The sequence below is a fragment of the Vipera berus genome (genome assembly GCF_964194415.1).
Source record: "Vipera berus genome assembly, chromosome: 6".
In the NCBI taxonomy this organism is placed as follows: domain Eukaryota; kingdom Metazoa; phylum Chordata; class Lepidosauria; order Squamata; family Viperidae; genus Vipera; species Vipera berus.
Genome location: NC_138208.1, coordinates 20224616 through 20252224, shown reverse-complemented (window position 1 = coordinate 20252224; position 27609 = coordinate 20224616). Strand labels below are relative to the sequence as shown.

Here is a 27609-nt window from a genome sequence, read left to right as displayed (position 1 = left end):
TCATCTCCTAATTTCCTTACCCTAAAAAATAAAGAGACAATATTTGCTATAAACATGATCAAATTCATTTATTTTCAATTAATACAGCTCATGGTGACAGCTTGTAGATTTTATGCACTATGATGAAAATCATAACACTCATTTAAAATAAAATCATGGTAACAACAGTCACATGGTATATTTTATTGCCAAAAACCCTGAAATCCAGGCCCAATAAAATTATTTAATTTTATTCACATCATTTGTCCTGTTATGTTTTATTTAAACAAGTACCAAAAAGACTTGGTACTAAAAACATAAGACCTTTTAATAGTATGACTTAATGACTTATTAATAGTCATAGTATGACTTAAAGTCTTATTAGTTCTTTAATACAGATGGTCCTCAGCGTAGACCAGTTGGTTAGTGACCAATTCAAAGTTAAGACGGACCCACAAAAGGAGATGTACAACTTTGATCTGAAGTTCTGATGGTTGCCCCAAACTTGCTGTCATATGACCTCACTTTGAGCACTCAACACTGGTGCACTTACAGCTGCTTGCAACGCCCTGCAATCACTTGACTGCATTTTATGACAATTTTGCCAAAAACTGGAAATTTTGGTTTTCAGCAAAACCATCCCATAGTGAACAATGGGTTTGCTTAACAACCACAGCATTTGCTTATCAAATGTGTTTGCTTAATGACTGCAGCAGAAAAATAGTAAAATCAGGTTGGTCCTGTGACTGACCCATTTTACAACCATCAAAACTTACAACCATAATAGATTCCATTATGGTTGTAACACAACTCAACTCAACTACCTGTACTCTGGATTTTTATTTTTCAGAATTTCTCTCCTATCTACTGTATGTCAACTTATCAACAAAAGTAAGAATTCATTATTAATGCAAAAAGAGCATATCTTTTATGTTTATCACATTCCAGCACAATCAATGAAAAAAAGAAAAAATGTATTCTAACTGTAGCCATTGCCACCCACCCATTGAGACACATATTCTTCAGAAAGAGAAGATATGTTTTTATCCAGTTATTTTGTTGAATGATCTTCAACTGAAATATATGAAATATATATTCTGAATGCTATAGTTAAACGTAATAAAAAAAACCTGGGCAATAAACCCCACATAGCCAAAAATGGAAGACTCTCCCCTGAGGTAGCAAATTTGAAACACAAAAATACACAACCTATACAAAATGTAACATTGGAAGACAGAAGGCTTGTTCAAAATCTGTCATTTATATTTTCACCTAGTACAGCAATATCGTTTAAAGATGTCACTCTGAGGCTATACTTCTTAAGTTAGGGGGTTAATGAATCATCCCTTAAGAACAGGAGTAGCAAAGCTAAATTCAGTTTGTTCATCTATTCAACAAGTAATTGGTGCCATTAATTTTGAAGATTTATTTTGGGGGAGTAAAGTGTTAAATATTCCTCATTCAGTGAACAGCATGTAAAGACCCAGAAAGCAGGATACAGCCTTGAACCAAAAAGAAAAAATAAATTTGCTGTATGCTTCCTAATTCACAAGGAGGTGGAGACAGTGAGTCAAGTTTCTGGATGCATATCCATGTAAGGTAGTTGTTGAAAATATTTGTCTGAATTGTTTGCTTTTTTATAGTGTACAGCAGGGGTGTCAAACTGCTGTCCCGCGGGCCGGACGCGTCATCTGGAAGCCGTGCCCACCCCATTGCTGGCAATGGCAAAACCATCCCGATACATTGCGCAACATCACGTGACGTCGCGAATTGGACATGTCTGGTGTACAGTTTTGCTATTTCCCTAAAGCCCAGTGGTGATATTTTCATGACTGAGTCATAGAGGTACAATACATGAACAATCTGCTTAAGTGAAACACATCTTCAAAATAAAAGCAACTCACTACCCAGTGAGAGGCAATCTGGGGGTGCAGATAACTAACAATCTGAATTGGTCTCTCCACACGTCACTCTTAGTGAAGCGTGCAAACCAGCATCTGCATTTCCTGCATCAGATGAGAAGAGCACATATTTCTCCTTCTGTCCTGGCCACTTTTTACAGAGGCACAATTGAGAGCATTTTAACAAACTGCATCACTGTCTGGTTTGGTGGCAGCAGTACCTCAGACGGAAGGTCCAAACAGAGAGCGGTAAGGACAGCCGAGAAGATCATAGGAAGCTCGCTCCGTTATTCAGGATGCTGCTTATAATCGCTGTGTGCTTAGAGCTCAAAGCATTGTCAGCGACCCCACACACCCCCTTTACGGTCTGTTTCTGTTGCTCCCCTCTGGGAGGAGGTTTCGAAGTATTTCTAGCAGGACTACCTGATTCTGTAATAGCTTTGTTCCCTATGCCATCCATCTGGTAAACTCGCAAGATTCGTGTTTCTCGCCATGCACATGTATACATAACCCAAACTAGACTGTTGTTTCTCTGTGTCATATAATATATGTAGGTATATGCATAACTCTGTATTTATTTATTTTTGTCTTATCTATGTAGTATATATCGGAGGTGGTGACCGTTTGAGAGCTGAATGCAACGAAATTTCATTTTAATGTATGCCGATTAGTATAATTCAAAAATAAAGTTATTATTCTATTCTATTCTATTCTATTCTATTCTATTCTATTCTATTCTATTCTATTCTATTCTATTCTATTCATTCTAATTCTAATTCTATTCTAAAATATCCCTGCAAAAGTAAAAATTAAAAACATAGCTCTGAAGTACTAGTAGCTCATTTTCAGACAAAAATACATCCAGTATTCGGTTTCATATTTTTGTCTTCAAAAACACAGATTTCATTTGGATGTTCACCAGCCAGTATGCATAAATATATAGCAGCGCTTCCTGCTCAAGAGAGAAGATAAACGTCAACCTACCGAGTCTCCTAGCATATGAAGTAGGTGCCCAAACAATTGATTGTCACATCTGATAAAATAAACGTGGCTCAGGTGAGAACAAGAAAACATCCAAATGGTCTGTTCAGACTTAATAGCACTTCTACAGCACCTTGCTACCCTTTCCACTCCTGGGAGCTTCATAACCAATTTGTGGAAAGTTTTAGCAAGGCAGTTACGAAGATCATGTCACACAGAGCTCAGATGCCCAAAGTGGAGGCTTACTGCTATATGGAATTCTTTCCGGGGTTCCTGAGCTGCAGGTAGCAACAGCAGAAGCAGCTGCCGTCACACTTTCTTCCTCCTCCCTCTCCTCAGATAGCTCTAGGAAGCATTCTGAATCTTCATATGGCCTTTCTAGGAGTTTCAAGACTCTTCTCACCTGTAGAGAAAGGAAAGGACACAAGACAGCAATACGGGAATGTTCTTAATAGTGTCCTTTGGATTTGGAGGCCCCACCCCATTCCTGCACATCTCACAAGAATTTGATTGGTTGGTTTTTGTGGCAAATCTAGAATGATTTTTCTTGACCCTGGACTTGGGTGTCAGAGATTGTTCAATTTTATTGTTGCTCCAGTTTTATCTACTGATAAGCCACCCAGAATTCCTGCTATGAGATGGGTGGGCAAAAATAAAATAAAATAAAATAACATAAATGTGAGAAAAAACTGTTTACCTCTAGAAAGTCATCATTTTCTGCTGCTTCAATAGCCTTTTGAGCGATATAGTTCCTCAATATATATTTTGGATTGCTGGCATTCATAATTTTCAGATGCTCATCATTCCATGTGTCAGTATTACTAATGTGTTCCATTTCTTTTTCTAGTCTATCTCTGGAAGCAGATAAAAGCAAGTGCTTAGATCAACACAGTTGGTTAAACATCTGAAATGATTCATTCAAAAGAGACTTTTAAATAAAAGACATTAATCTGAATGTGTTCTAAAAGTATGTACTTCAGAATAAATCTCATAGTGCTAACTAAGAATATAACATTAACAAATGAACAATTAGAAGTTATATAACAGCATTAGACACAAATATTCATCTGCATTTCACAAGGCAATGACTAAATTTTTATTAGCTGATTTATAAATATATCTCAAGAAAGGGGGGGGGGAAGGCCACTAAGCAAAGGGAATGTAAATAAACTCACCTGTAATTCTGCAACCAGTTTTTCCAGTTTTTTTTATTTCTATTGACTAAATCGGAGGTTGTTAATTGCTGCAGCTTAGAGAACTGTTCTATTCGTTCCAATTCCTTATTGATATTTGACTTTGTTCCAATCAAGGCAAAGAGTTGTGGGTTAGACTGTGCTAACATTAACATCATGGAAAGTTGTCTAGAAAAAAGCACATCAATTCCATATGATAACCTATCATTAGGCATTATACTTGTCAAGAGTTCTTTTTTATCCTTCTAAAGCAGTGCTTCTCAAACTTGATAACTTAAGACATGTGAACTTAAATCCCAGAGTTCCCCAGACAGAATGAAGTCCATATGTCTTAAAAGTCAACAAGCTTGAAAAACACTGTTTTAAAAGCTTGTTTAAATAAAAGTGGGCAGACTTGGCTTTTCATATATTACCTGTGCTTTCAATTCTGTAACATAACAGGCTGTGTCATTTCATGCTTTCCTTCCAAAGTTCCTTAAAATTCAACAGGCAGTTTCCACCATGAATGGAATGACAAAGCAGGTTTTGCTTGCTCATCCTTGTATTGATTATTCTATTGTATTTCAACTCATAATTGCTTCTAGCACCTAATAGCTTAAAATCTTTGTTGTTGTTGTTAGCTGCAAAGTCGTGTCCGACCCATCGCGACCCCATGGACAACGTTCCTCCAGGCCTTCCTGTCCTCTACCATCTTCTGGAGTCAATTTAAGCTCACGCCTACTGCTTCAGTGACTCCATCCAGCCACCTCATTCTCTGTTGTCCCCTTCTTCTATTGCCCTCAATCTTTCCCAGCATTAGGCTCTTCTCCAGTGAGTCCTTCCTTCTCATTAGGTGGCCAAAGTACTTGAGTTTCAATTTAAATCTTTAGTTTAATTTAAATATAGAAACAAATGTTATTTCAGCTGCTTGGCCAGAGGTATAAGAACATTATAACAGCAACGTTGAACTTTAGCAGTCAATTTACATATTTATCTATTTCATAGCTATATTTTGATATATAAAATTAGTCAGCAATTATTATTCTCTCACAAAAACTGACACAGCATTGGTGCTCTCACAGCACAGACTCATGACTCAATATACCTAGGATCCATCTGAGGCTTATAAGCAACTTTCAGTTCCTCCAAAGACGCACATTGCTTTGAGATCTGATCCAGAAACTCTTCTAGGTTTAAAGGATCAAAATCCACAGGGAATGAGTTCAACAAGCGGAAAGTATTTGTAAAGTCTGCACCTACAGAGCAGATTAGACAAGAATGGTAATTTCAGCCATATAAGAAAGTTTCCACTTTTTATTTCAACTTTCTATAACTGAGTTCCAAGTGTTTTTACAACTGTAATATTTTTAATGCATCATAATTATCCAAATGTATGTGGTCAAGTTGATTTTGTTTTTTAGTATTCTTAAAATGAATATAATTCATAGTCACCTGTGATGTGCATAGTCTCCAAGAGATCAAGGACCAGCTTATTATCTTCTTCTAGCTGCAGCTGAATTAAACCTAGTTTCCTTCTCATCATTTGCAAATAATGCTTTTCAAATTCTGCATCATATTCCTCTTCCAGAATGGGAATGCTGATTTCCAGTGGAAGTTCTGGGACTAAGGCTTCAGCAAATTTGGTTAGATTCCACTTACAAATCTCTGGTTGCTTATTATAAGCATATCGTCCCATGTTATCAGATCCATTGCAAATATGTTCAGGATCATATCTAGAAAAAAATACAAAAGATAAAATGATACAAGGCAATATTTAACTGATACGGATACATGGCACAGAATCATCAAATACTGCAGGAAGCACTTAGATATTTGAAGACAAGTATGCATCACTTTCTAAGATGAGTTAATCAAATCTAAGACAGGTGCAAACACAAAGTTACAAACAACAGGTAAAGATGGGGGGAAAAATCAGAGTATATAAACTGCCATCACATTCATTTTAAACACTGTATCATCATATTCATGCAGATAGCATTGCTATTTGAAATAACCATTTCAACAATGCTTATGTGCCATATAGTCTTTCATTATGGTCTATCATTAGAGACAAGATCTTTTTGCAGCTCATCTCTCTCCATCTTGAACTGGGTCTAGGACAACCCGCCGTGGGCCAACTCACCACAGCAAACTCGCCACAGACAATTCACCGCGGCACAACTTGCCATGGCCAACTCGCTGCAGGACAATCTGCCGCAGGACAAGAGTTACACTAATATCGAAGAAATGGTGGGGTAGAATCATTTTTAAAAAACGGATGCTAAAGGAGGGACGAATGAACAGTGAATGACAAAAATTAAATTATTTTTAAATTATTTTAAATAATTGAACTGTTGAATTGTCCTGTAGGAAGTTGTTCTGCAATGAGTTGGCCATGGTGAGTTGGCCACAGTGAGTTGGCTGTGGCAATTTGTCCCATTCCGCTCGTAGGAAGGTAGTCTCATCTCTCCATCTTTTCTGAATGCAAAATTAATGATTTCTACATGCAAAATTAATGATTTTGTACTAACTCTACAAATACTTAAAACATACTGTAATGGCAAGACAATTTAACCGAAATAATAATTCAATGTGCTTCAGTTTTTTCCACTGAAGAAAGAAAAGTACTGGAATTAAATTATTGACCAAAATTGCAAGATAGTATCAATACATTAAGAGGGATGCGGTGGCTCAGTGGGTTAGGACGCTGAGCTTGTCAATCAGATGGTTGGCAGTTTGGCGGGTCGAATCCCAAGTGCCGTGTAACAGAGTGAGTGCCTGTTACTCGTCACAGCTTCTGCCAACCTAGCAGTTCGAAAGCACGTAAAAATGCAAGTAGAAAAATAGGGACCACTACGGTGGGAAGGTAACAGTGTTCCGTGAGCCTTTGGCGTCTAGTCATGCTGGCCACATGACCACAAGACGTCCTTGGACAAGCGCTGGCTCTTCGGCTTTGAAACGGAGATGAGCACTGGCCCCTAGAGTTGGAAACGACTAGCATACATGTGCGGGGGAACCTTTACCTTTACCTTATCAATACATTGTAAGAACCTGAGCTACACTAACCTGTCCATAAATCCAAAAGGTCCATAGTCAATTGTAAGTCCCAGTACACTCATATTATCTGTGTTGAGCACACCATGACAAAATCCAACACACTGCCATTCAGCAACCATCCTGGCTGTCCGTCTTGATACCTTAAAACATATACCAATTAGTTGTCAAGCTCTTTTCATCTACAAATTATATTTTAGAAGAGCTGTGTTGTAATAACATGGTAAACAAATGTGTATGTTGTGTTGTAATAACATGGTAAACAAATGTGTATGTTGAAAGTTTTCTATTCTAGCATTCATAGAGTTTTAGATTTCAATATCTAAGACAGCTTTTAATTTGGAAGATATTCTTCACATAAGCGTCAGGGTAGAATTTGGGATCTTAATTTTTTCTACAATTTTTTGTTCTTTTTGCAGATTAACAAGTACTTCAAAAGTACTTCGGAAAGTCTGAAATTATACAATTAGAACAAAATAGACTTAGAATAAATGTGAGTCTCAGGAATCTTCTGTAACAAAAGAAAATACAATAAATTGATATTTTCATAAAATAACACAATACATAAATTTAGAGATTGAGAGATTGCATGAAGCTATTTACACAAGCTTGCGAATGTGAATTTTCCATTAAAATTCCTACTCCATGATAAGCAAATGAGACAAATTAGCCTGTTAACTATGGCATTAATAATTGAATGTTAAAAAGCCTTCCTGAATGCCTCTGGAGGAGAGGTGTAGATTTAACTTAATACTATAAATTCTCAGCTCTCACCTTACCTCTCGAAAGAAAGCAGCATTCCTCTGGATATTATTGTCAGGGTGTGTTTGCAGAATATCTGGATAGAAAGTGCTGATCACATAATCAAGCATTTGAACTCTAATATCATTTCTATTAACACTGGGACCTTTACGTCCTGTAAATTCATCAGCAGATTTAAAAATTTCAAATGACCCAAACCTGTTTAAAACAGAAATTGCCAATTACTCCCATCCATTCATAAGGTATTTCAACATTTCAGTAAGATCTTTTTCTCTGTAACTATTTTTTTAAAAAGCACATTTAACCATCAAATGAAAATAAAACTGATTTCTGATATAATTATTATTAATAAATTAATATTGTCTTTCCCAGGACCTTGGAAAGGACTTGATAGGTAGATAAAATGCCAAATCCAGTCTATATATCTGGCTGACTGTGTGACCAAGTATATTCATCTCTAAATCTACAGCCATACATATATAAATATAGCTAAATAATTCAGAAATGAAACTAGTCATTAAGTTGCAAAAATGCATCTTTCAGATAGTCTAACAAACAAAAGCTAGTCATCCTAGCTTTGTGATCCCAGAAAACACTGAAGCTGAACATTTACAATATATCATGGCAATATGCAAAAATCTTCTGGACCTGACTAACTGCTGTCCTACTGTAATAAGAGTTTATCCACATTCTGTTATAAAGAACACCACTTTTAATATTACATCCAACCAGAACAATTACCTAATAAATGTTGGTGCTATTCTTAGTACAATTGTACACTTTTCTTTTTTGGGATTTCCATCATAAAATATATCCCGAATAACTTCTGAATCCGATGTTACACATGTCCCTGCTCTGGTGGTTGGTATTCCTAGGTGAAACATAGCTTCACTGCAGAGGAATTCTCTTATGCTTGATCTCAGAACTTTACGACCATCTGCTTGTCTGAAAATAACGAAATAAAATGTGTAAATATGATGTAACTTCAAAACTCAAAATTAAATGTAGCACAAAGGGCCAGAAATCATCTTATATGTTAAAGAATCTTTTAAGGCTCAAATAACCAAAATGAATTTCTTACTTTAAATATTTTCCAGCTCAAGTATTTCCAACCTAATAAGCATGACTGAATGAATGGCTTTAGTAATGCCAGCTTGAAACAACAGTAGAGTACAGCTTTAACGTGATCATTTCTGACATTTTAGAAACACCACTGAAAATAGAAATTGGGAGAAAAAGGAGCGAGCCTTAGGAAGGAGGCAATGGCCAGCCATTCCCAAAATCTTGCCAAGAAAACAAACAGGGACTTGCAATGGGGGAGGGGTGGGGGGGAGGGAGAACGAAGGAAAACAAATGCATGCCAATTAGATTTTGCCCTCTTTGGGAAAAGAATTGTTAACTTTGAACGTGAACAAAGATCACAAACCTGCTGGGGAATTGGGCATAAATCCAGAAGTCGATCTACCTCCATTAGAGACACATAGCCATCTAAGTCCAGACTTTTGTTCAGTAATCTAAATTAAAATAGCCCTGAGCAGGGCTTTTTTTTTTCATAGAACGCTCAGAACGGAGTTCCGGCACCTTTTTTTGGATGGAACCTTGTATGGTAGGCAAGGAGGGTTGTATGACATGTGTGAGTTCCAGCACCTTTTTCTTTTACAAAAAAAGCACTGGCCCTGAGAGATAATTCCTTCAGCCCATAATCATCTTCCATGCCTTTTTATTCAATAACTGAACTAATATGGAGCCTTGGTGGAGCAGTGGGCTAATGCCTCCTTAAGTAACACCAGCTGCCTGCAATTAGTGCAGGTTCGCATCCCACCAGGCTCAAGGTTGACTCAGCCTTCCATCCTTCCGAGGTAGGTAAAATGAGGACCCAGATTGTTGGGGGCAATAAGCTGACTTTGTAATAATGCCGCTTGGGGGGGGGGGTGTATGAAAGCCCTAATAAGCAGGCATATACATAGAATGAAGGCTACTGCTAAGCTTGTAAGCCGCCCTGAGTCTTCGGAGAAGGGCGGGATATAAATGGAATTAAAATAAAATAAATAAATAAAACTGTACAGGACAAAGGGCCTGGCTGAGAAAAGGAACCAAGTCCCCCCCCCCCAGGGGTAGGCAACCTTGGTCTCTTTTATGACTCGTGGACTTCAACTCCCAGAATTCCTGAGCCAGCACAGCTGGCTCAGGAATTCTGGGAGTTGAAGTCCACGAGTCATAAAAGAGACCAAGGTTGCCTACCGCTGTATCTTAGAGCTGGAAGAGATCTCAGAGGCCATCAAGCCCAACCCCCTGAATGGTGCACGCGTCGCTGCCACTCTTCAAACCCCCGGGAGCTTATCGCACTCAGCAGTTGGCAAGTCCGGCTCCCCGTCTCCCCTCCCTCCCGCCCAGCAGCTCCTCCGCCTCCCTTTACCTGGAGAAAGGGGTGAGCCCGGCGCCCTTGAGCTGGATCTCCCAGCGCTCCCCACGCGGGTTCAGCACCTCCCCCAGGTACATGGCCGCGCCGTCGCCCAGCTGCCCCGCAAAGCTGCCGAACTGGTGGCCGCAGTAGCAGTGGGCGGCCGGCTCGGCTCCCGGCAGCAGCTGGTTCCCGCTGAAGCAGAGCGCCGCCTCCTCTTCCTCCTCCGCCGTCTGCGGTTCCCGCAGGCCCAGCAGAGCCAGCGCCGGCGCGGAGAAAGCCACCAGCCGCGGGGACTGCACTGGCGTGGGCCGCACCCGAGAGAAGCAGGCACCCGGCACGGACCGAGGGACGTTCTCCTCGCTCGGATCCAGCGGCAGAGCCCGCAGAGCCCGGTTGTCGAAGCGCAAAGCGCCGAACCACGGCCGAGCCCCGGACGAGGCGGCCGCCTCCATGCCGACAAGGGGGCTCGCCGTCGTGGCGGACACGAACCAGCCGGCCGATGAGCCCAAGCGACCGAAGCAGCGACGTTTACAGCGCAGAGCGGCGGCCATCCATCGTTTTTTCCCGTCTCGGCTACCGTCTGACAGATCGCCCTGTCACGCAGCTCTTAATCCCGCCCGCAGCTTCTCCGTGCAGCCTATCCAAATGCCTTCAGCGAAACACGCCTCCGGCGTTCACCCTATGACGGCACGGAGAGGCGTAGCCAATCTGAGGACGTGGAGAGGGACAACATACAAAACGTGCCCGTCCTGTCGGTTTGGGTCTTCAAACTTGGCCCTTTTATGACTTGTGGACTTCACCTCCCAGAATTCCTCAGCCAGTGTGCCTGGCTGAGGAATTCTGGAAGTTGAAGTCCACAAGTCATAAAAGGGCCAAGTTTGAAGACCCCTGGTTTAGGAGTTTTCCGGGTCCTCCGTTTCCGAGTCCTGCCATCAACCCGCCAGGCTACGCCAAGATGCCAGTAAGGCAGAGAGGCTTGGTAGCCCTGCAGTAGTGGTAACCAGGGCTTTTTTTTTTCTCATAGAACGCCCAGAACAGAGTTCCAGCACCTTTTTTGGATGGAACCTTGTAGGGTAGGCAAAGTGGGTTGTATGACATGTGTGAGTTCCGGCACCTTTTTCTTTTACAAAAAAAGCACTGGTGGTAACCCAGTGTTTGTCGATCTTGGCAACTTTTAAGATGTGTGGACTTCAACTCCTAAAATTCCTCAGTTAACATGCTGGGGTAAAATATGGGCTCCTAGTCACAAATTAATAAGAATAGAGTAGAATAGAATAATCTTTATTGTCATTGTGTATCCCACAACAAAATTAAGTGCTGTCCAAAGTGCACACTACACACAAGTAAAAACACATGAAAAAAAACATACATTATATAAACATACCCTTCACATTCTATTCACCATTGCACTCCCCCTAATATCGCACTTCAACATTGCACTAGTATTTAATATGGTTACAGGTCTGGGATAAAAACTGTTTTTCACCCTGTTGTGTAGTAAGTTCAGCAATGGTCATATTCATTTGCTTGCAGGATCTGAACAGAAGAACTGGGCTGCAGCTGCAGCAATTAATAGCCTGGCCCCTAGGTGGCAGCCAATAGGTTTAAAGGAACCTATTGCCGCCTAGGGACAGCCAATAGCAGCACTGGAGACGGGGTGTCTGAGGTGCTGGGAGCCATTAGCTAGCTCCAGCTTACCACGTGGTGTTACACTCAAGCCCAATACATTAAAACACCCTATTTGTCTTCTTTTTATTATCCTGTACTGTCTGCCAGATGGTAATAGTTCAAAAAGAGAATGGGATGAGTCTCTAACAATGTTTTGAGCTTTCCTTAAACAGTGCGAACTGTACAGTTCATCGTGGGGGGGGGAGGAAAAGGCAGCGAATAATCCTCTGGGCAATGGTATTGACCCTCTGAAGCCCTTTCCTATCTGCTACTGTGCAGCTGGCAAACCACACACAAATGTAATAGGTTAAAATGCTCTCTATGGAGCAATGGTAGAAAATCACCAGCAGTTTTTCATACAGTTGTTGTTTCCTGAGAAGTCTCAAGAAATATAATCTCTGCTGGGCCTTCTTAACCAATGCTATTACATGAGCACTCCAGGTCAGGTCTCTTTTATGGTAACACCCAGAAACCTAAAGCTGGCCACCTGCTCCACATGGTCTCCGCTGATGATCAGGGACCAAATGTCTGATCTATTCCTCCTATGATCTGCTATAAGCTCCTTGGTCTTAGTGGTGTTGAGAACCAAATTATTGTCTCTGCTCCACAAGAGCAACTGCTCCACCTCATCCCGGTAGACAGACTCATCCGTCTTGGAGATAAGCCCCACCACTGTTGTATCATCCACAAATAATATTGCTGGGATGAGTGGGGATGCAGTCATAGGTGTAGAGGGTGTAAAGTAGGGGGCTCAACACAAGTGAGTTTTGCCCAATTTTATGACTTTTCTTGCTACATTTGTTAAGTGAATCTGGTTTCCACATTGACTTTGCTTGTCAGAAAGTCGCAAAAGGGGATCACATGACCCCAGAACACTGCAACTGTCAAAAATGTGAGTCAGTTCTCAAGCATCCAAATGTAAATCACATGACCATGATGCTGCAATGCTCATAAGTGTGAAAAATGGTCATAAGTCAATTTTTTCAGTGCTGTTGTAACTTCAAGCGGTCATTAAATGAACTGTTGTTAAGTCGAGGACTACCTATATTGGATCCCTTTACCAGCCTTATTACTGAATCCAGAAAGAACTTGCCTGTCACACCTACCTATCATCTATCATCTATCTATCTATCTATCTATCTATCATCTATCTATCTATCTATCATCTCCTACTAACTTTATAATTTTTAGAAATAAGGAGGCAGATGCATCCAACACAACTTCCTTCTCTTATTTTTCCCACAACAATCCTGTGAGGTTAATTTGGGCTGAGAGAGAGAAAGACTGGGTCAGGGTCACCCAGCTGGCTTTCATGACTAAGGTAGGATTAGAACTGTTTCCCACTTTCTAGCTTGATGCTTTAACCCTGCTGGCATACTTTTCCTCTTGATGCATGTACTGATGGGATAGCATTTCAATGTCACCATCCAGTTGTGCCTTTATCAACCATTACTTAAGTTGTGGCTTAAGAGCAACCCACAGAAGCTATTGCAAAGATAGACAGTGAGGTACCCTCATGACTTTTCAGTTTCAGCTCTCCTCATCCCCCATCACATTAGCATCATTGCTTGTCAGCAATAAGAAAGCATGGAATGATAGCTCAAAATATCAAAAGGCAACTGCATTCCACAAGGATCTGCAGGTGGGGATCAAATGACTGCAGAATTGCACTGTCAGACCCTTTTGTGGGTATCATGACATTGCATGCATGTAGGAAAGAGGCAGAGCTTATTCACAATGGTGCAACACTGTTTTTGTCATTTTCATAGAAGAATTGGATCCTGTGGAAACTGCTGCTGCTGCTTGGTTTTGCGTTAGAATAATCTGTTCCCACTGTTTTCTTTCTAAGCCAGCCTTTATCTTCCTACAGTAACAGTACCATTTTTCTCCTCTTTCTATTTTCTCTGAATTTTAACAGAGATACTGCTATCATAAAAGCAGATCAAAATTCACAGTGGCTGTTATGCAAATAACTAAGAGGATCTGCAAAAGTCAATAAAATTTCTTGATACCTTAAGAATGTACTGAGCTTTCTTGTTTTTTGTACAAGTTTAATCCAACGTCTTAACTAGATCTAACTAGAAACAACCTCTCACTAATTGTAATCTAAGTTACAATAGGTCTATTGCTTATTTAGAATTACCCATATTAGTGATTGCTAACCTAATCCAACCATCAGCAGGGTTATATAAAACCTATTCACATTTGTGATATCACATGCTATAGTCACTGGTATGGATGATCTCTGTAGTCTATTGTGTTTTACAATATGACTGTGACTCAGTTCTGAAATATACCTAAAGGATAATAAGAATCTCCAGAAAATCAGTCCATTGAAAAGGGTTAATTTTTATACTGAGCTGCAAGAATTCCAGACTACTAGCAAGCTTGTTCCTACTGATCTCTATTCTAGTAAATGCCGTTTCCCCGAAAATAAGACCCCTAATTTTGGGGTGAGGTACATTTTGGGGTGGGGGGGTGGAGCTTTCCCACACACCCCACAACTGCTTACCTGTGCAGCCAGGCCTCCCTTGCCCCGACACCTGCCTCACCCTTCTGGCCTACTTCTGTGGCTGCTCGCATTGCTCATGTGCTTCACTCCCAGCCTCCATTTCGCTGTCAGCGGCTTTTAGGAAATGCCTCTGCAGCTGAGAATGGAGCTCTGGCATGACGCCTGCATTGCCCCCTGGCTTCCAGGGGACGCTGCGTGCATCAATTCAGAGCTCATTTCTCGGCTGCATTCCTGAAAGCCTGACAGTGAAATGGAAGCTGGGGGTGATGCACATGAGCGGCTGCAAAAGTGGGCTGTCCGAGTGGGGCTGTCAGTGCCATCGCTGTGAGGTGAGACTGTGCAAAAGACATTCCCCCCAAAAGAAGACCTGGTGCCTCTTTTGGAGGCAAAAAAAGAAGGAAGTCCGGACCTTATTTTGTGGGGAACACAGGTACCAGCAAAAGGAGAAGCTGTTGTGAGTGCCTAAGAATAATTACTCTCTCCAGTAATTATGCAGTTGTGGAAGCTACACTCTCAAATTCAGAATAGACATTTTAATGTTTTGTGGGATGCCGAAATCATTAAAGCCAACTCTGAAAGGTGATTTTTGGGGGAAAAACACTTTTGATTCCATGCAGACACAGAAAATCTGTTGCTTCCAAAACTTATGTAACAGCAATTTTGTCCAAAGGGAGTATTAAATGCTGCGACACAAAGCTGAAGAACCCTGACTTAATGACATGGTGTCACTCTCTTTTTTAACATTTGTTCACACACAGTGATAAATTGGAAAAATATATTGCTTTTATATATTAGTTATTTCCCCGCTGCCTTATTTTGTTACATATTTCTTTTACATTATTTTACAATGTACAGAACCAACATTTCTATAAATTTCCTTTATGCTGGATACATAAGATATATTTAACCAATACTGAAACAGCCAGGGATGAATGAGGCATTCATGATAAAGACTATCCCACTATATCTATTCATGCATGCAGTAGAATTCTGGGATATACATCAACAAATAGGCAATACATTTTTTAAATAAAACACATACAATTTATTGGTAAAGGTAAGATACCTGCATACAAGTACTTTTTATTTATTTTTGGCAAGTGGAAATACATACAGCACAGTGTGCCTCAAATCCATCATTAAGCTTTAATCCATTCAAGTTAAGGCTTGTGTTTGCCATGTATCTTTTTAAAATCTTATGTAATAATTATCCAATTACAAATACTTCAAAGGAACTTATTTAATTTACCAGATGAAGAAAACACAGATTAAAACTCCTATCCATGTTTATTGTGAACTAATTCCCACTAAATTCAGTGGGTTATTTTCTAGTAAATAGAGAACTGTGCTTGAAAACTGAAATAAACTGTTCAATGAACTAAGATGTAAATGTAATACTCTATAGTTCCTCCATTCAGTTTTCTAATTGCCCCCCAAATAGAATAATTTTCACATAATTTCCTTGTAAACATTTCATTCAACTTTAAAAATTAAAGGAAACTGTAAGAATTAACAATCACTGTACTCTCTTTTATTAAACACTGCTTCTACATGATACCTTTAAGTGGAATTTCTTTCTAGTCGTGATCAAAAAGCAGTATGAAGAATAGTGGCACAATCTTTGCACGCATGTTGATTTGTACCTTTAAAAACAAATCCCCCATCATTTCATCTATCAGACTCTATGCTTATTCTGACAAGTTTATCTTGAGGGGAATATATAGTTACGGCTGTTTCTCCCCCCCTCCACCAGTGTACAACTACTTTGATTTTTGAATGGAGATCCCTTATTATAGATCTATATTCTTCAACCTTATTGGCTGGGAATGTAAGGAGTAGAAATCTCAAATCTCTCATATCTACTAGTTCAGAAAACTGATTACAACCAATTGGCACAATCTTAGAACAAATTGTTTCTAATGTAATTAACTAGCAAGATCAGGTTGTTGTTTTTGCAGATATAATAGCAATGCACAGTGCCATTAAAAATAAATAAACTTCAATCAGCAGTATTTCTTCCCCCTGCTGCTGGGGAACACAGCCCATTAGACTGTGTTGGTGTACCACTCCTATTGATTTCAAGCTGTCTTGAAATCCATCCTGCCCTATGATGATATTTCTCTACTTCAACTTCAGCTGTAAGAAAACTAAGGCCATTGCTCCCAAGGCAAGCATTAAGCATAGACCTGCCCCTTATAGTCAACAGTGCTTAAGTCTTAGTTTTTTAGTGGGACCTAAGCATACTTCTCTGTTCCAGATTAGGCTAAGGAAATAGACATGGGCCCAAGAATCTTTCAAAAGCAGGTTTCCAATAGCCCTCAATTGAAGGTTTTGATTCCCATGTTTGCTGTGCTAAATAGGCAATCAAAAGCATGGATGTTACAGGTAGTCCTTCTTTAGCAACCACAATTGGGACTAGCAACTTGGTTGTTAAGGAAAACAGATGCTAAGTGAAACTACAGCTGTGCTTATGATCTTACTTCAGCAATTTACGGTCATAAATGCAAGAGTAAGGACTTTTGCATCACCACTGTAATTACTATCAATAAACAAGGCAATCACTAAATGAGATCCACTTGTTAATTTCAGTCACTAATTGTGCACTTTTATCCACCTTCCCAAAAAATGAGGAGAGAAGAAACAAGGTTATCTTTTTTTTTGCCAATTCAACAAAGTTGTAATCCTAACAATATGTTTCCAGTGGGCTGATTATTACCTTATTATGATCTGTACGAAGGACAGTCCTAATTCTAATGGCATATAAATATACATAACAGGTTTTTTTTAAAAAAACATGTGATGTTAAAAAGTTCAATTAGTTGAAAAGTACCCAGAATGTAATGTTAGCAAAATCCAGACAATTTAAAAACATTAGTATCTGTTAAAATAACATTCCATTTAGTCTTTTAATCAGCATTTTATTACATTCACATGGAATTGTGATAATAGCTCACATGGTACTCAAGAAATGAAGGATAAATTCTACATACACAGCTGTTCCAGATTTTTTTTCCCAAAAAAGGAGGAATGAAAGGAATGAAAAAGTCTACAGTATAAATGTATAATTTTCTCAGTACGGTAATTTTGAAACACTGACATTCACACCAACAGGAACTGAGAATCTTATAAACATAGGTTTTCTAACAGAAACTGAAATAAAGGAGACCAAAAAAAAGCAGACTGCAGCTGAACTTTTCATTTAAGGGGGGAAAAAAGAAAGATCGTTGTAGAGGCCTAAAAGCAAAAGCCTGATCCAACCAAGGTTCTGCACTCCTCCTGCTTTATACAATTTGAATGTTAAAGTGCTTAATTTTGGCTGGATCACGTCTGCTTAGTAATGCTAAAGGCAACTTTTAAATCGAATAAGGCTTTCAAAAGATAATGATTTATCAACAATAGCCAGCATATTTGTGATATTCCAAAAGTTTTGTTCAGGTTTTTTTTTCCTTTTAAAAAACCCACTATGTATAAAAGATTTCCAGTAAGAAGGGATCCTTCTAAAGATTGAATTGCTTGGCTCTAGGAAATATAACTCAATATTATTGATCATGAAAACACACACACACCATATGGGCCACTGTGCTTTCTAATTAGAACACAATTCACATAATTGTTTTTCTGTTCCTTTGACAGACAAATCAAAGGTCACAGCATTTTTTTTCCTGTGCAAGCTACGGTGATGAGAAGAACTGTACAGGCTCTTGCAAAAGTTTCTTTCATTTTTAGGGCGCTTGTTGGTAGTTACCAGTGGATCGTACTGGGCTTGTTGTCTTATTTCATCATTACAAATATGCTACATACACATATTAATATAATATATGTGTACATATTCTAAGTACCTTATATTGGCATATATGGTTATGCCACACAATTTATTAGATTGATAGGAAAACATTTAATTATACAGATCACAGCTGGTGTAGCACTTAATGCCAATCCAATGATTATGCAGTAACTCAGCATCAGAACAGACTTTGGGACAAAAACTCTCTTGCCTTGTTTTCCAGTTTTATGTGCAATTCCATTTTGTCCCAACCAGATGCAGAGTCTCCCAAATCAATGCTGAGATTTTATGTCTATCAGTTTCTGAAGATACTTCTGTGCAATGGGCACAGAAAGAATAAACCGAACTGTCCTGTGTCCCATCCGATAGCAGCCGTAGCCCACCAATCCAAATACTGTAACCTTTGTAACAAACTTTAGGATTTTACTGGACGTGGATGGAGGAGGCACACTGAAACAAAGAGACAGGGAGAAATCAGAAAAAATCACCAATCATTATTTACATCAAATATTATCATAGCTGCCATTAATTTCATACCTCAGGCATTGATCTATTGAATCGTCCACGTCAGTGGTTCTCAGCCTTTTCTTCAGCACAGAACCCTTTAAATACCTTTTGTGGCCACGGACTCCCAAGACAACTCAAAATTAAATCATAACATTTTTTCAAGCCTTCATGGACCCCCCTGTGCCGAGTTCGCAGCCCCCCACCACCAGGCCACAGAACCAATGCTCTGTGTATTGCCTTTTTAATTCAGTCAATAGATATGCCATTATCTCAAAGCTACCGACCAAACAGCTAGTCAGATTACAGCGGAAAAGGTTATTTTGCCTGTTTTTAAAATATTCTCGATAGCAGCAGATAAAATGAACTTCAAACTCTTCCATGTATCTCTATTAAAAGGTTCCCTTGAGTTTAAGATAATTTGCAGCCTTAGTTACTGGTGAAAATCATCCTGTACAGATTAGACTGTGAACAATGGTGTTCAACATCCGCCCAATAAAAAAACAATAAAAACCATGCAGGCATCAACTTGCATCAATCAGAGTCCAATGCCTAGTAACAAGGGAAAAATAAGGATAGTAATCCAGTATCTGTAGCTTATTTGCAGTGGTTTGATTCTGATGCCATTTTCAGCTTTCCAATGATTCTTCAAGTTTAAAGGAACAATAAGTACACTTTCAGCTGAATTTTAATTTTATTAAGGATTTTTCCCACTTTGTCCTTTTCTATCACAGCAAACTTGAAATTGTGGAGGGAGGAAAAAAGAGAAACCCACAGCTGTCTGAAGTTCAGAGCAGAAGGCCACATTATACATTCTTTTTGTGGATTCCCTTAATCTACTCCCATTGATTCCAGTGGGGAGGAATTAATCTATAACAGTGCCAAAACTGACACAGATCATCAAAAGTATTTCAAATCTCCAGCTGGTGCAAAGTCCAGTGGCGTTTATGTGTGCTCTTAGGAGGGTCATATTACACCTCTGCTTTGCAACTGGTTCCCAGGTTCAAAGCAGTTCAAGGTGTTTGATTTTAAACTTTAAATCCCTGCACAGCATGTGGCTGGGGCATTTGAGGGACCACCTCTCCTCACTTATATCAGCCTGGCCCATGAGATCTGGCAGAGAGAGCATGCTGCAGAGACCATGTGCCAGGGATTAACATTTGGCAGATCCCAGGAGATCAGTCTTCTCTACTGTGCCTTTGGGTCTAGGACAATTAGGTGCTGACACTTCTCTATGCACATTTCACTTCCAGCCACTCGCTGTTGCTGAACCACACTGGGCTTTCCTCCTCTGCTGGCCCTCTGCCGACGATTGTTCACTGACAATGGCCCCTCGGCCCTCCACCTCCAGCCCCTTAGCCTGGTCCATTCCTTGAGGCACAGTTTTAGCATGAAATGGGTGCAGAGAAATGTTAGCGCCTAATCATCCCGTTCCAGTGCCATGTGCCTTATTGAACATTACCTTCACCAAAATGTATGGTTTAGTGTTCCAGAAGTCCCTAAAGAGATGGTTATGCTATCAGGTTTGGGGGTCCCTGGGAACCAGAGACTTGTTTAGATAGCTCCATCAAGGTGGATGTTCTCTCTCTCTCTCTTTCTCTCTCTCTCTCTCTCTCTCTCTCTCTCTCTCTCTCTCTCTCTCTCTCTCACACACACACACACACACACACACACACACAGATCTGCAAATCTATAAGCATGGGTCCTTCTGACAAATTCAGAGATTCTTCTTAGGAATTCTGGGACCTCAGCTCAACTTTTCACAAAATCATTGAATTGTCTCTTGATTTGGTCATATTATATATATAGCCTGGTGAACATCAGTTAAACATGGTGACTAGCCTGCTAAACATGAGTTAAGTTTCTATGGGTTCCACTCTAATTCAATGGGGGATCACACTGCAAGTAGTCAACATTTATGACCACAACAGAGACTAGCAAAGCAGTCACTAAGTGAAACTGCACCTAGGCTTATGATCTTATTTCAGCTTCTTTTGCTATTCCTACAAAGATCATAAATTTGAAGAAGGGTTGCAAAGATACTTTTTAATCGCCATAGTAATTGTGGATGGGGTTATAGACAGACCTCAACTTACGACCACAAGTGAGCCCCAAATTTTCACTACTTAAGAGACAGTTAAGTGAGTTTTGCCTCATTTTCTGACATTCCTTGTCACACTTGTAAAATAAATCACTGCAGTTATTACTGTAAGTTAATAACAAGGTTGTGAAGTGAAACTGGCTTCCCCATTGACATTGCTTGTCATAAGGTTGCAAAAGGCCCTGGGACATAAATCATAAATACAAGCCAGCTGCCAAACACCCAAATTCTGTTCATGTGACCACAGGGATGCTGCAACAGTTGTATGAAAAATGTTCATGTCATTTTTTTCAATGCCGTTGCAACTCTGAAAGGTCACTTAACAAATGGTTGTAAGTCAAGGACTATTTGAATATATTTACATATCAATATCTACAGGTCACATACATATTTGCCACTGAGGAGCTTTTTTGTTTCAATGCTGATGTCTCATTTCTATTGCTGTTTGCACCATTTGTTTCAGGTAGGAAATTACTTAATAGGCAGTCTACCAAATACTGATTTTTGAGATATTTTCTATCTAATCAAAGCCATTTTAGCACAATGTAGATTGATTACTGTATATATAATATTATAGTTTGCACCTATGTCTATTCCTCTACTTTTTTTTTATTCTTGCCTCAAAGTAACTGCAGCCATTGTAACTTATAAGAAAAATAACTAAACCTACCCGAGAGAGAATTACCTCATTATTTCCTGGATATTCAAATCGGTGTTCCAGTTTTTTTCAATCCCCGGTACATGACCCATGCCGACCACCCCAACTACAACAGAAGGGACGCATCTTCTAGGTTCAGCTAGGATGGAGAGCAAAAGAAACAATAATTGAAAATATCAATGTTAATTAATTACAGTATTATTTTAGGGATTCAAACGAATGTGTTATTTAGCACAAGTCAACAGGACCAATAGCAAAGGATCTTGCGAGTTGTAATTAAGCATCAGGAGAGCCAGAGGTTTTTCATCCTTAGTTTACAGAAAATGAAAGCAAAATGATACTAGATCATCTGCCTCCAAAACACAAGCTATAGCATTCAGCTTCTACTCTTTTCTTCTGTCTAGGATAGATGTCACAGGATAAACATGAGCTGTGGAAATGCAGTTTGGCAGTTTGAGTATCATTGGCTTAAGGATGACTCAGCCTTCCATCCTTCTGAGGTCAGAAAATGAGGACCCAGATTGTTGGGGGCCAATATGCTGACTCTGTAAACTGCTTAGAGAGAGCTGTAAAAGCACTGTGAAGCAGTATATAAGAATAAGTGATATTGCTATAGAAATTCCAAAATAGAAGGAAAAAAGAGGAGGAAGAGGAGATGAAGTAATATGGTTGTCACCCATTAATGCATCTGATTATGATATTGCTTAAAGAGGTAAGCTAGGAACTGGGTAGCAAATATTTGGATCACTGGGCTAATTTACTGTCCTAAGTCATGGTTTGTTCAATCAAGGTGTCTTAAATAAGCTAGATATATAAAACATTACACTCAAACATGATATGAAGACTATAACTGGGTTGATTCACTAGACTAAGCTAGAATGTGCATTATTCATACGTAGTACTATGTATGAATCCAGCCACGGGAAACATATTCATGACACATGGTTTGAAAATCATAGTTTAGCATGATGCACAAAACCATTAATTGGCACATCCATGAAAAGAAATGCAGCCTTCAGTTTCCTAAGTCATAGACATGGGTATGCTCTCAGAATTGCTTCAAATCTGACTGTCCAATTATGATTCTTAACATAAGTTATTAAATACATGAATAATCATATAATTATTTTAAATTTAAACTTAAGCTAATTGCTTCTTGGCCTTTTGGTTAATATCAAGAATGTAAACTTAAGTTATATTTTGATTTAATCAACTTTCACAATCTTGACAAAGACCAAAATTGCTAGCTAAGAAAGTTTTATTAAGCACTCCATAATTTAACCTCTTTGGTTAAGCTGACTCAACTGTTATCAATGCAGATTGGTTAGATTTCCTGAGAAACAACACATGATAAGAGCTACTACCCCTGTATGCATAATGTATATTTTTGGCTCATGAACTTCATACCTTCAGAAGCACGAGGTAGTTCTGTTCTTTTTGCAGCTTGCTTCAGCATGTAGGTCAAATAAATATCTCTTTCTGAAACAATTGTTCGGTGAAGATCTGGAAATTCTCCAATCATTTCTGCCATCATTTGCTCTAGTAAATCCTTTTGTTTGCATTTCTCTACATCATCTTTACTGAAACAAAAATGTCTCAATGTCTTCATTATGTTCTCAGAGGAAAAAAAGATAATAGAAACTGAAAACTAAAACATTTAGAATGAAATGCTAGCTAATTGAGAAATTAATGACAAGTGCACAAGTAGGAATCAATCACAGAAATCAAAATATGTAGAAATAATGTAGTAGTCTTTCCTTTTTAACAGATTGCTGGTACACTGCAAATTCACTTTCCTTAAACAATAGGAGATATTTGTTTAATAAGCAATAATTAACCACCTGGAGTAGAACACACAACAGTGTATTCCCTTTACTACAAAGCAGTTGTGTTTTTTTTAAAAAAAAATCTGCATAACTAATGTTAAAAAGAAATGAGTAAGTGCTTTGGATGTTACCCAGAGAGAAAGAGACTTCTGTGGGAAAAAACCCCTATGGATTATAACTTATATCAAATGAAAAATTACTGATGAACATATTTGAGGTCAGAAATATGACATTTTTGCTTATTAATCATTAAAAATTAGTTCACTTCCTACTTATAAAATATTAATTACAAAGTACTGTTTTGTAAAGTATTGAGGAAAAGGTCTGGTGTTCTGTTTTATAAAATATTGGGGAAAAGATCTGGTGTTCTAACTATAGTTAGTACAATATCAATTTGAATCCCAAAATATTCCAACTGTACACTTTTTTAAAGGACTCATCATCTACCACAGGATGCAAAAGGTAACAAATGACTTCTGTAACACTCAACTCAGGCAAAATTGTAAACTGCCCAGTCACTTATGTGAAATGGATGGTGTAGAAATTTGATAGGTAGATCAAAACTATTAGCACTTAAGACTTTTGTACCACTCCACAGTGCTTTAGAGCATTCTGAGTGATTTACAAACGTGAACATATTGCCCTCAACTATCTGACTCATTTTACTGACTTTGGAAAGATTGCTATAAATTATGTATATAGTTTTTCTACACAGCCCACTTTTAAACGTTCTCCTTATTTGGGAATTGTGGATTTATGTTGTTTATTTTTCTGGTGATACTTGTTAAGAGCATTACTTTTTTTAAAAAAAAAGGATTTAGAAATGTCAAATGCCTTTTAAAAAAGTGATCTATCACATTAAGTACAGGTAATCCTCAACTTACAACCGCAACTGAGCCCCAAATCTGTTGCTAGGCAAGATAGTTGGGTGAGTTCTGCCCCATTTTACAACGTTTCTTGCCACAGTTGCTAAGTGAAGCACTGCAGTTTTTAAAGTTAGCAACATGGTTGTAAAGTGAATCTGGCTTCCCTATTCACTTTGCTTCTGAGAAGATTGCAAAAGGTGATCACGTGACCCCGAGACACTGCAGCTGTCATAAATATGAACCAGCTGTCATAAATATGAACCAGTTGTCAACCGTCCAAATTTTAAGCAAGTGACCAAGGGCATGCTGAAATTGTTGTAAGTGTGAAAAAAGGATCTTACATCACTTTTGTTGTAACTTTGGAATGGTCATAAACGAATGGCTGTAAGTGCAGGATTACTTGTAGTAATTAAGGGCAATGCAAGGATGAGATTATGAAAGAAATATTGAACATTTTGTCATTTGCTTTGGAAGGCTTGATCTTGCAAGACTCCTCTTTCAACTAGCGTCCAATACATCACAACTGTAGAAAAAGGTTCTTTTAACTATGGCGGTAGTAAATATAACCTAAATTTATGTAATACGTTCTTTGTGTGTATCCTTTGCATGCAGTGGAAATCTGGCTCAGGACCAAGAACTGTTGGCAACAACATATTTGTAAATAAACTTAGTAGGCATTTCTATTGCCAAGAACGGGCAACAGAAAATTAACAAAACAGCTGTTACCTTACTACGCTCACAGTGAGTGGGAGGTGTGGATGACTAAAAGTACTCAAAACACATTCTAATTATAAGATGTCATTTCTTTGGAGAGATCTTTAGCCTTGCTTGGCTGTTACGTTTATGTTGCATGTGATACAACAGAAGATTTGGTACAGCTGAGATACCAAAAAGCCCACTAGGCACAACTCCTCAGTCATTAGACTTTATTTCACATTATTCTCATATCACCACGGCCAAGATAGTATCCAAATGGGTCTGGTTTGCGGTTTATGCTAAATGTGACAGAAGAATTTCATTACTATCTGATTCAGAGTTATAAAGTCAGAGGCATTTACAGAGCAGTAATAGAAAAAACATGTGCGGTGAGTTAAATACTGCAATTTAGAGAATTGCATCAGATGTCAGCACACAAGTATGCAAGGGTGTCCCTGTTATCCTTTTGAGTTTGCTGCAATTGGCTGCTCAGATAGCTTTCAAAGCATTTTTACACTCCTCTGAATCATCATGTCAAATCTTACCTCAACTCTGTATCCAGATTAAAACATTTGATTCTGGTTGCTTTACTCAAAGAGCAATAAGGAGATATTGCTCAATGAGCATGACTGGTTTACCCTTTTTTAATTTCATCATTTAACACCATTTCCTTTTTAACATGGCTGATATTGTCCACAGATAATTACTATTATTGTAATGGCATTATTGGTTAAAAGGCACGAGCCTCAACCCTTAACCCAAACCATTCTGGTGTTAGGGAATGGACTGATAATAGTTCAGATTTAAAATAGCCCAATGCCCTATAGACAAAAGCATATAAAAAATTTGGGAGATATTTTCATCCATAAACTATAGTCCCCTTCATGTTCTAAAAAGTAACTGACTGAAGTTGAATTATTCATTAGGTGCCAATGTCTATTATCTTTTATAAAACTGAGCAATTAAGCCAAAACTTGCCATTTTTTCTACTCTGCCTTGACAAGCTGGCTATCTGGAAGCTCTGGAGCATCCCAGTTCATACAATGTCTCATCCATCTCAGATATGTTCTGGACTTTTTCCTTCATACTGCTTGAGATGCCAGCAAAAAGATAGGAATTGGGGTTCAGTTTTAATGTGTGCAACCCTTTACCATCTGATACTTATAACTAGATCAAACAGCTTAGATAACACTTGCACAAGCAGCTGATAAGACATAAATACAAAAACAGACACTGGTTGCAAAAATTAAAAGCAAATATATTTTTAAAAGCACTAGAATTCCATGAAAGTGCCTTGTTCACAGGGAAGTAAAACTCCATCTAGTCAATGACATGGTAGTTGTTATTCTGAAAAGATCTGAAGACTACCGGTAACAATTTTTCTGAGACCCTAATTTTAATTTAACTTCTATGTATTGCATTCCCCTTTAAGTTCAATCTACCCTTTTAATTTCAAGAAAATTAAAATTATTCATAAAATGAATAAAATAAACTGTTCTAACTCTGAAATTTTGGCTGAAATTACTGGCTTTCAAAAATATATTTTATATAATTAGATCACACAAAGTGGCTATTTGTGCCTTTTAGTGCAGAATATTTTTAAATGCTTAAATATATTGTACTGCTTTAAGTTAAATTTTAAATGCAGATTTTTTTCCTGGAAGTAAAAACAAGAAAGCCAACTTGTTAATCTCTACAATGTTCTCCACAATTAAAAGATAATTCAGACATACAGTAGTTTCTATTTGTCTAGCAGCATTCTACTACTTCAACTTTCCTTAAAATTGTGGTGAAACAGTAATTTTCAGACACTCTCTCTCTTAATTTTTTTTTCTGAATACAACATTCTCTCACATGCTGATTTCTTAACAATGCTATCATCCACCATACTAATTCTGTATATTTATACTCTGAAGTTCTGCTTACTGGGTGAACTTTGCCATTCATGTTGGAATAAAGATTTTGTTATATGTCCTTTTTCATGCAGTGTATGTTCTACCCTCTGAATGGTTATATTTTTCCTGTAAGTTGTTATATAAATACGGTACTCTAAACTACAGATTTATATCCTACTAAGATGTTTAGCAAACCTTACCCTGCCTATCTCAACACTTGCCCTGATTTTGCCACAGAACTGGCACTAAAGACGTGCTATTCTCAGCCACTCTTTTCACTGTGTTTACAAATGTTTGCACAAGCATCTAGTATCCCTTGAGAACCACACAATCTGTTTACTAATTGCCACACTTATGCCTACCTGATCGGGTCAGACAGGAAACAGAGGCCCCAAGCAAGCTTTATTTTTTGCCAGAGAGAAAGTGCAGCAATGGCTCTCTTGAATGTGACTGGAATAGGTCTATCTCCAAGGTGAAACTTGCAGAAAGGCACTTTACTCGCCTAAAACAGGAGTTAGATTAACACTGTGTAAGTTTCTAACAGCAAGGATATACAATAATACTGACTTGAATGTCTTTGTTCACCTTTATCTTCATTTATCAGTAAAGACAAGCCACCCATTGGAAGATATTGTCATGGTTCAATAATAATAATAATAATAATAATAATAATAATAATAATAATAATAATAATAATAATAATAATAATAATAATAATAATAGTGATGATGATGATGATGATGTTTGTACTTTTGTTTCTACAGAATACCCAAGCTAACCACAACCCAGGTTCAAGAGAAAGCTTTTGATATATGTGGCTTCCTGCTAAGCTTAAATGTTTGAGAA

The 27609-nt window shown here is 38.4% G+C and overlaps 2 protein-coding genes across 3 annotated transcripts in view; both read right to left on the bottom strand.

Moving 5' to 3' along the window:
• Positions 1 to 53: 53 nt before the first annotated feature.
• SELENOO (selenoprotein O) lies at positions 54 to 10841 on the bottom strand. Its single transcript, XM_081331094.1, has 9 exons — positions 10266 to 10841; positions 8591 to 8794; positions 7867 to 8047; positions 7100 to 7230; positions 5486 to 5766; positions 5139 to 5289; positions 4037 to 4222; positions 3559 to 3715; positions 54 to 3264 (listed from the first exon to the last, which is right to left on the bottom strand). The coding sequence occupies exons 1-9, from the start codon at positions 10802 to 10804 to the stop codon at positions 3067 to 3069; spliced, it is 2028 nt and encodes a 675-aa protein (XP_081187220.1). The 5' UTR covers positions 10805 to 10841; the 3' UTR covers positions 54 to 3066.
• Positions 10842 to 15485: 4644 nt separating this feature from the next.
• The window catches only part of TRABD (TraB domain containing), a 29224-nt gene continuing 17100 nt past the window's right edge, over positions 15486 to 27609 (bottom strand). The window contains exons 7-10 of one of the 2 annotated variants that reach the window (XM_081330160.1): positions 27126 to 27265; positions 22888 to 23060; positions 21493 to 21619; positions 15486 to 18667 (exon numbers count right to left, since the gene is read on the bottom strand). In XM_081330160.1, the coding sequence (XP_081186286.1) occupies positions 21504 to 21619; positions 22888 to 23060; positions 27126 to 27265 (429 nt within the window). In that variant the 3' untranslated portion in view covers positions 15486 to 18667; positions 21493 to 21503. The remainder of the gene's footprint in view (positions 18668 to 21492; positions 21620 to 22887; positions 23061 to 27125; positions 27266 to 27609) is intronic. The other variant, XM_081330159.1, reaches the window with a different exon arrangement.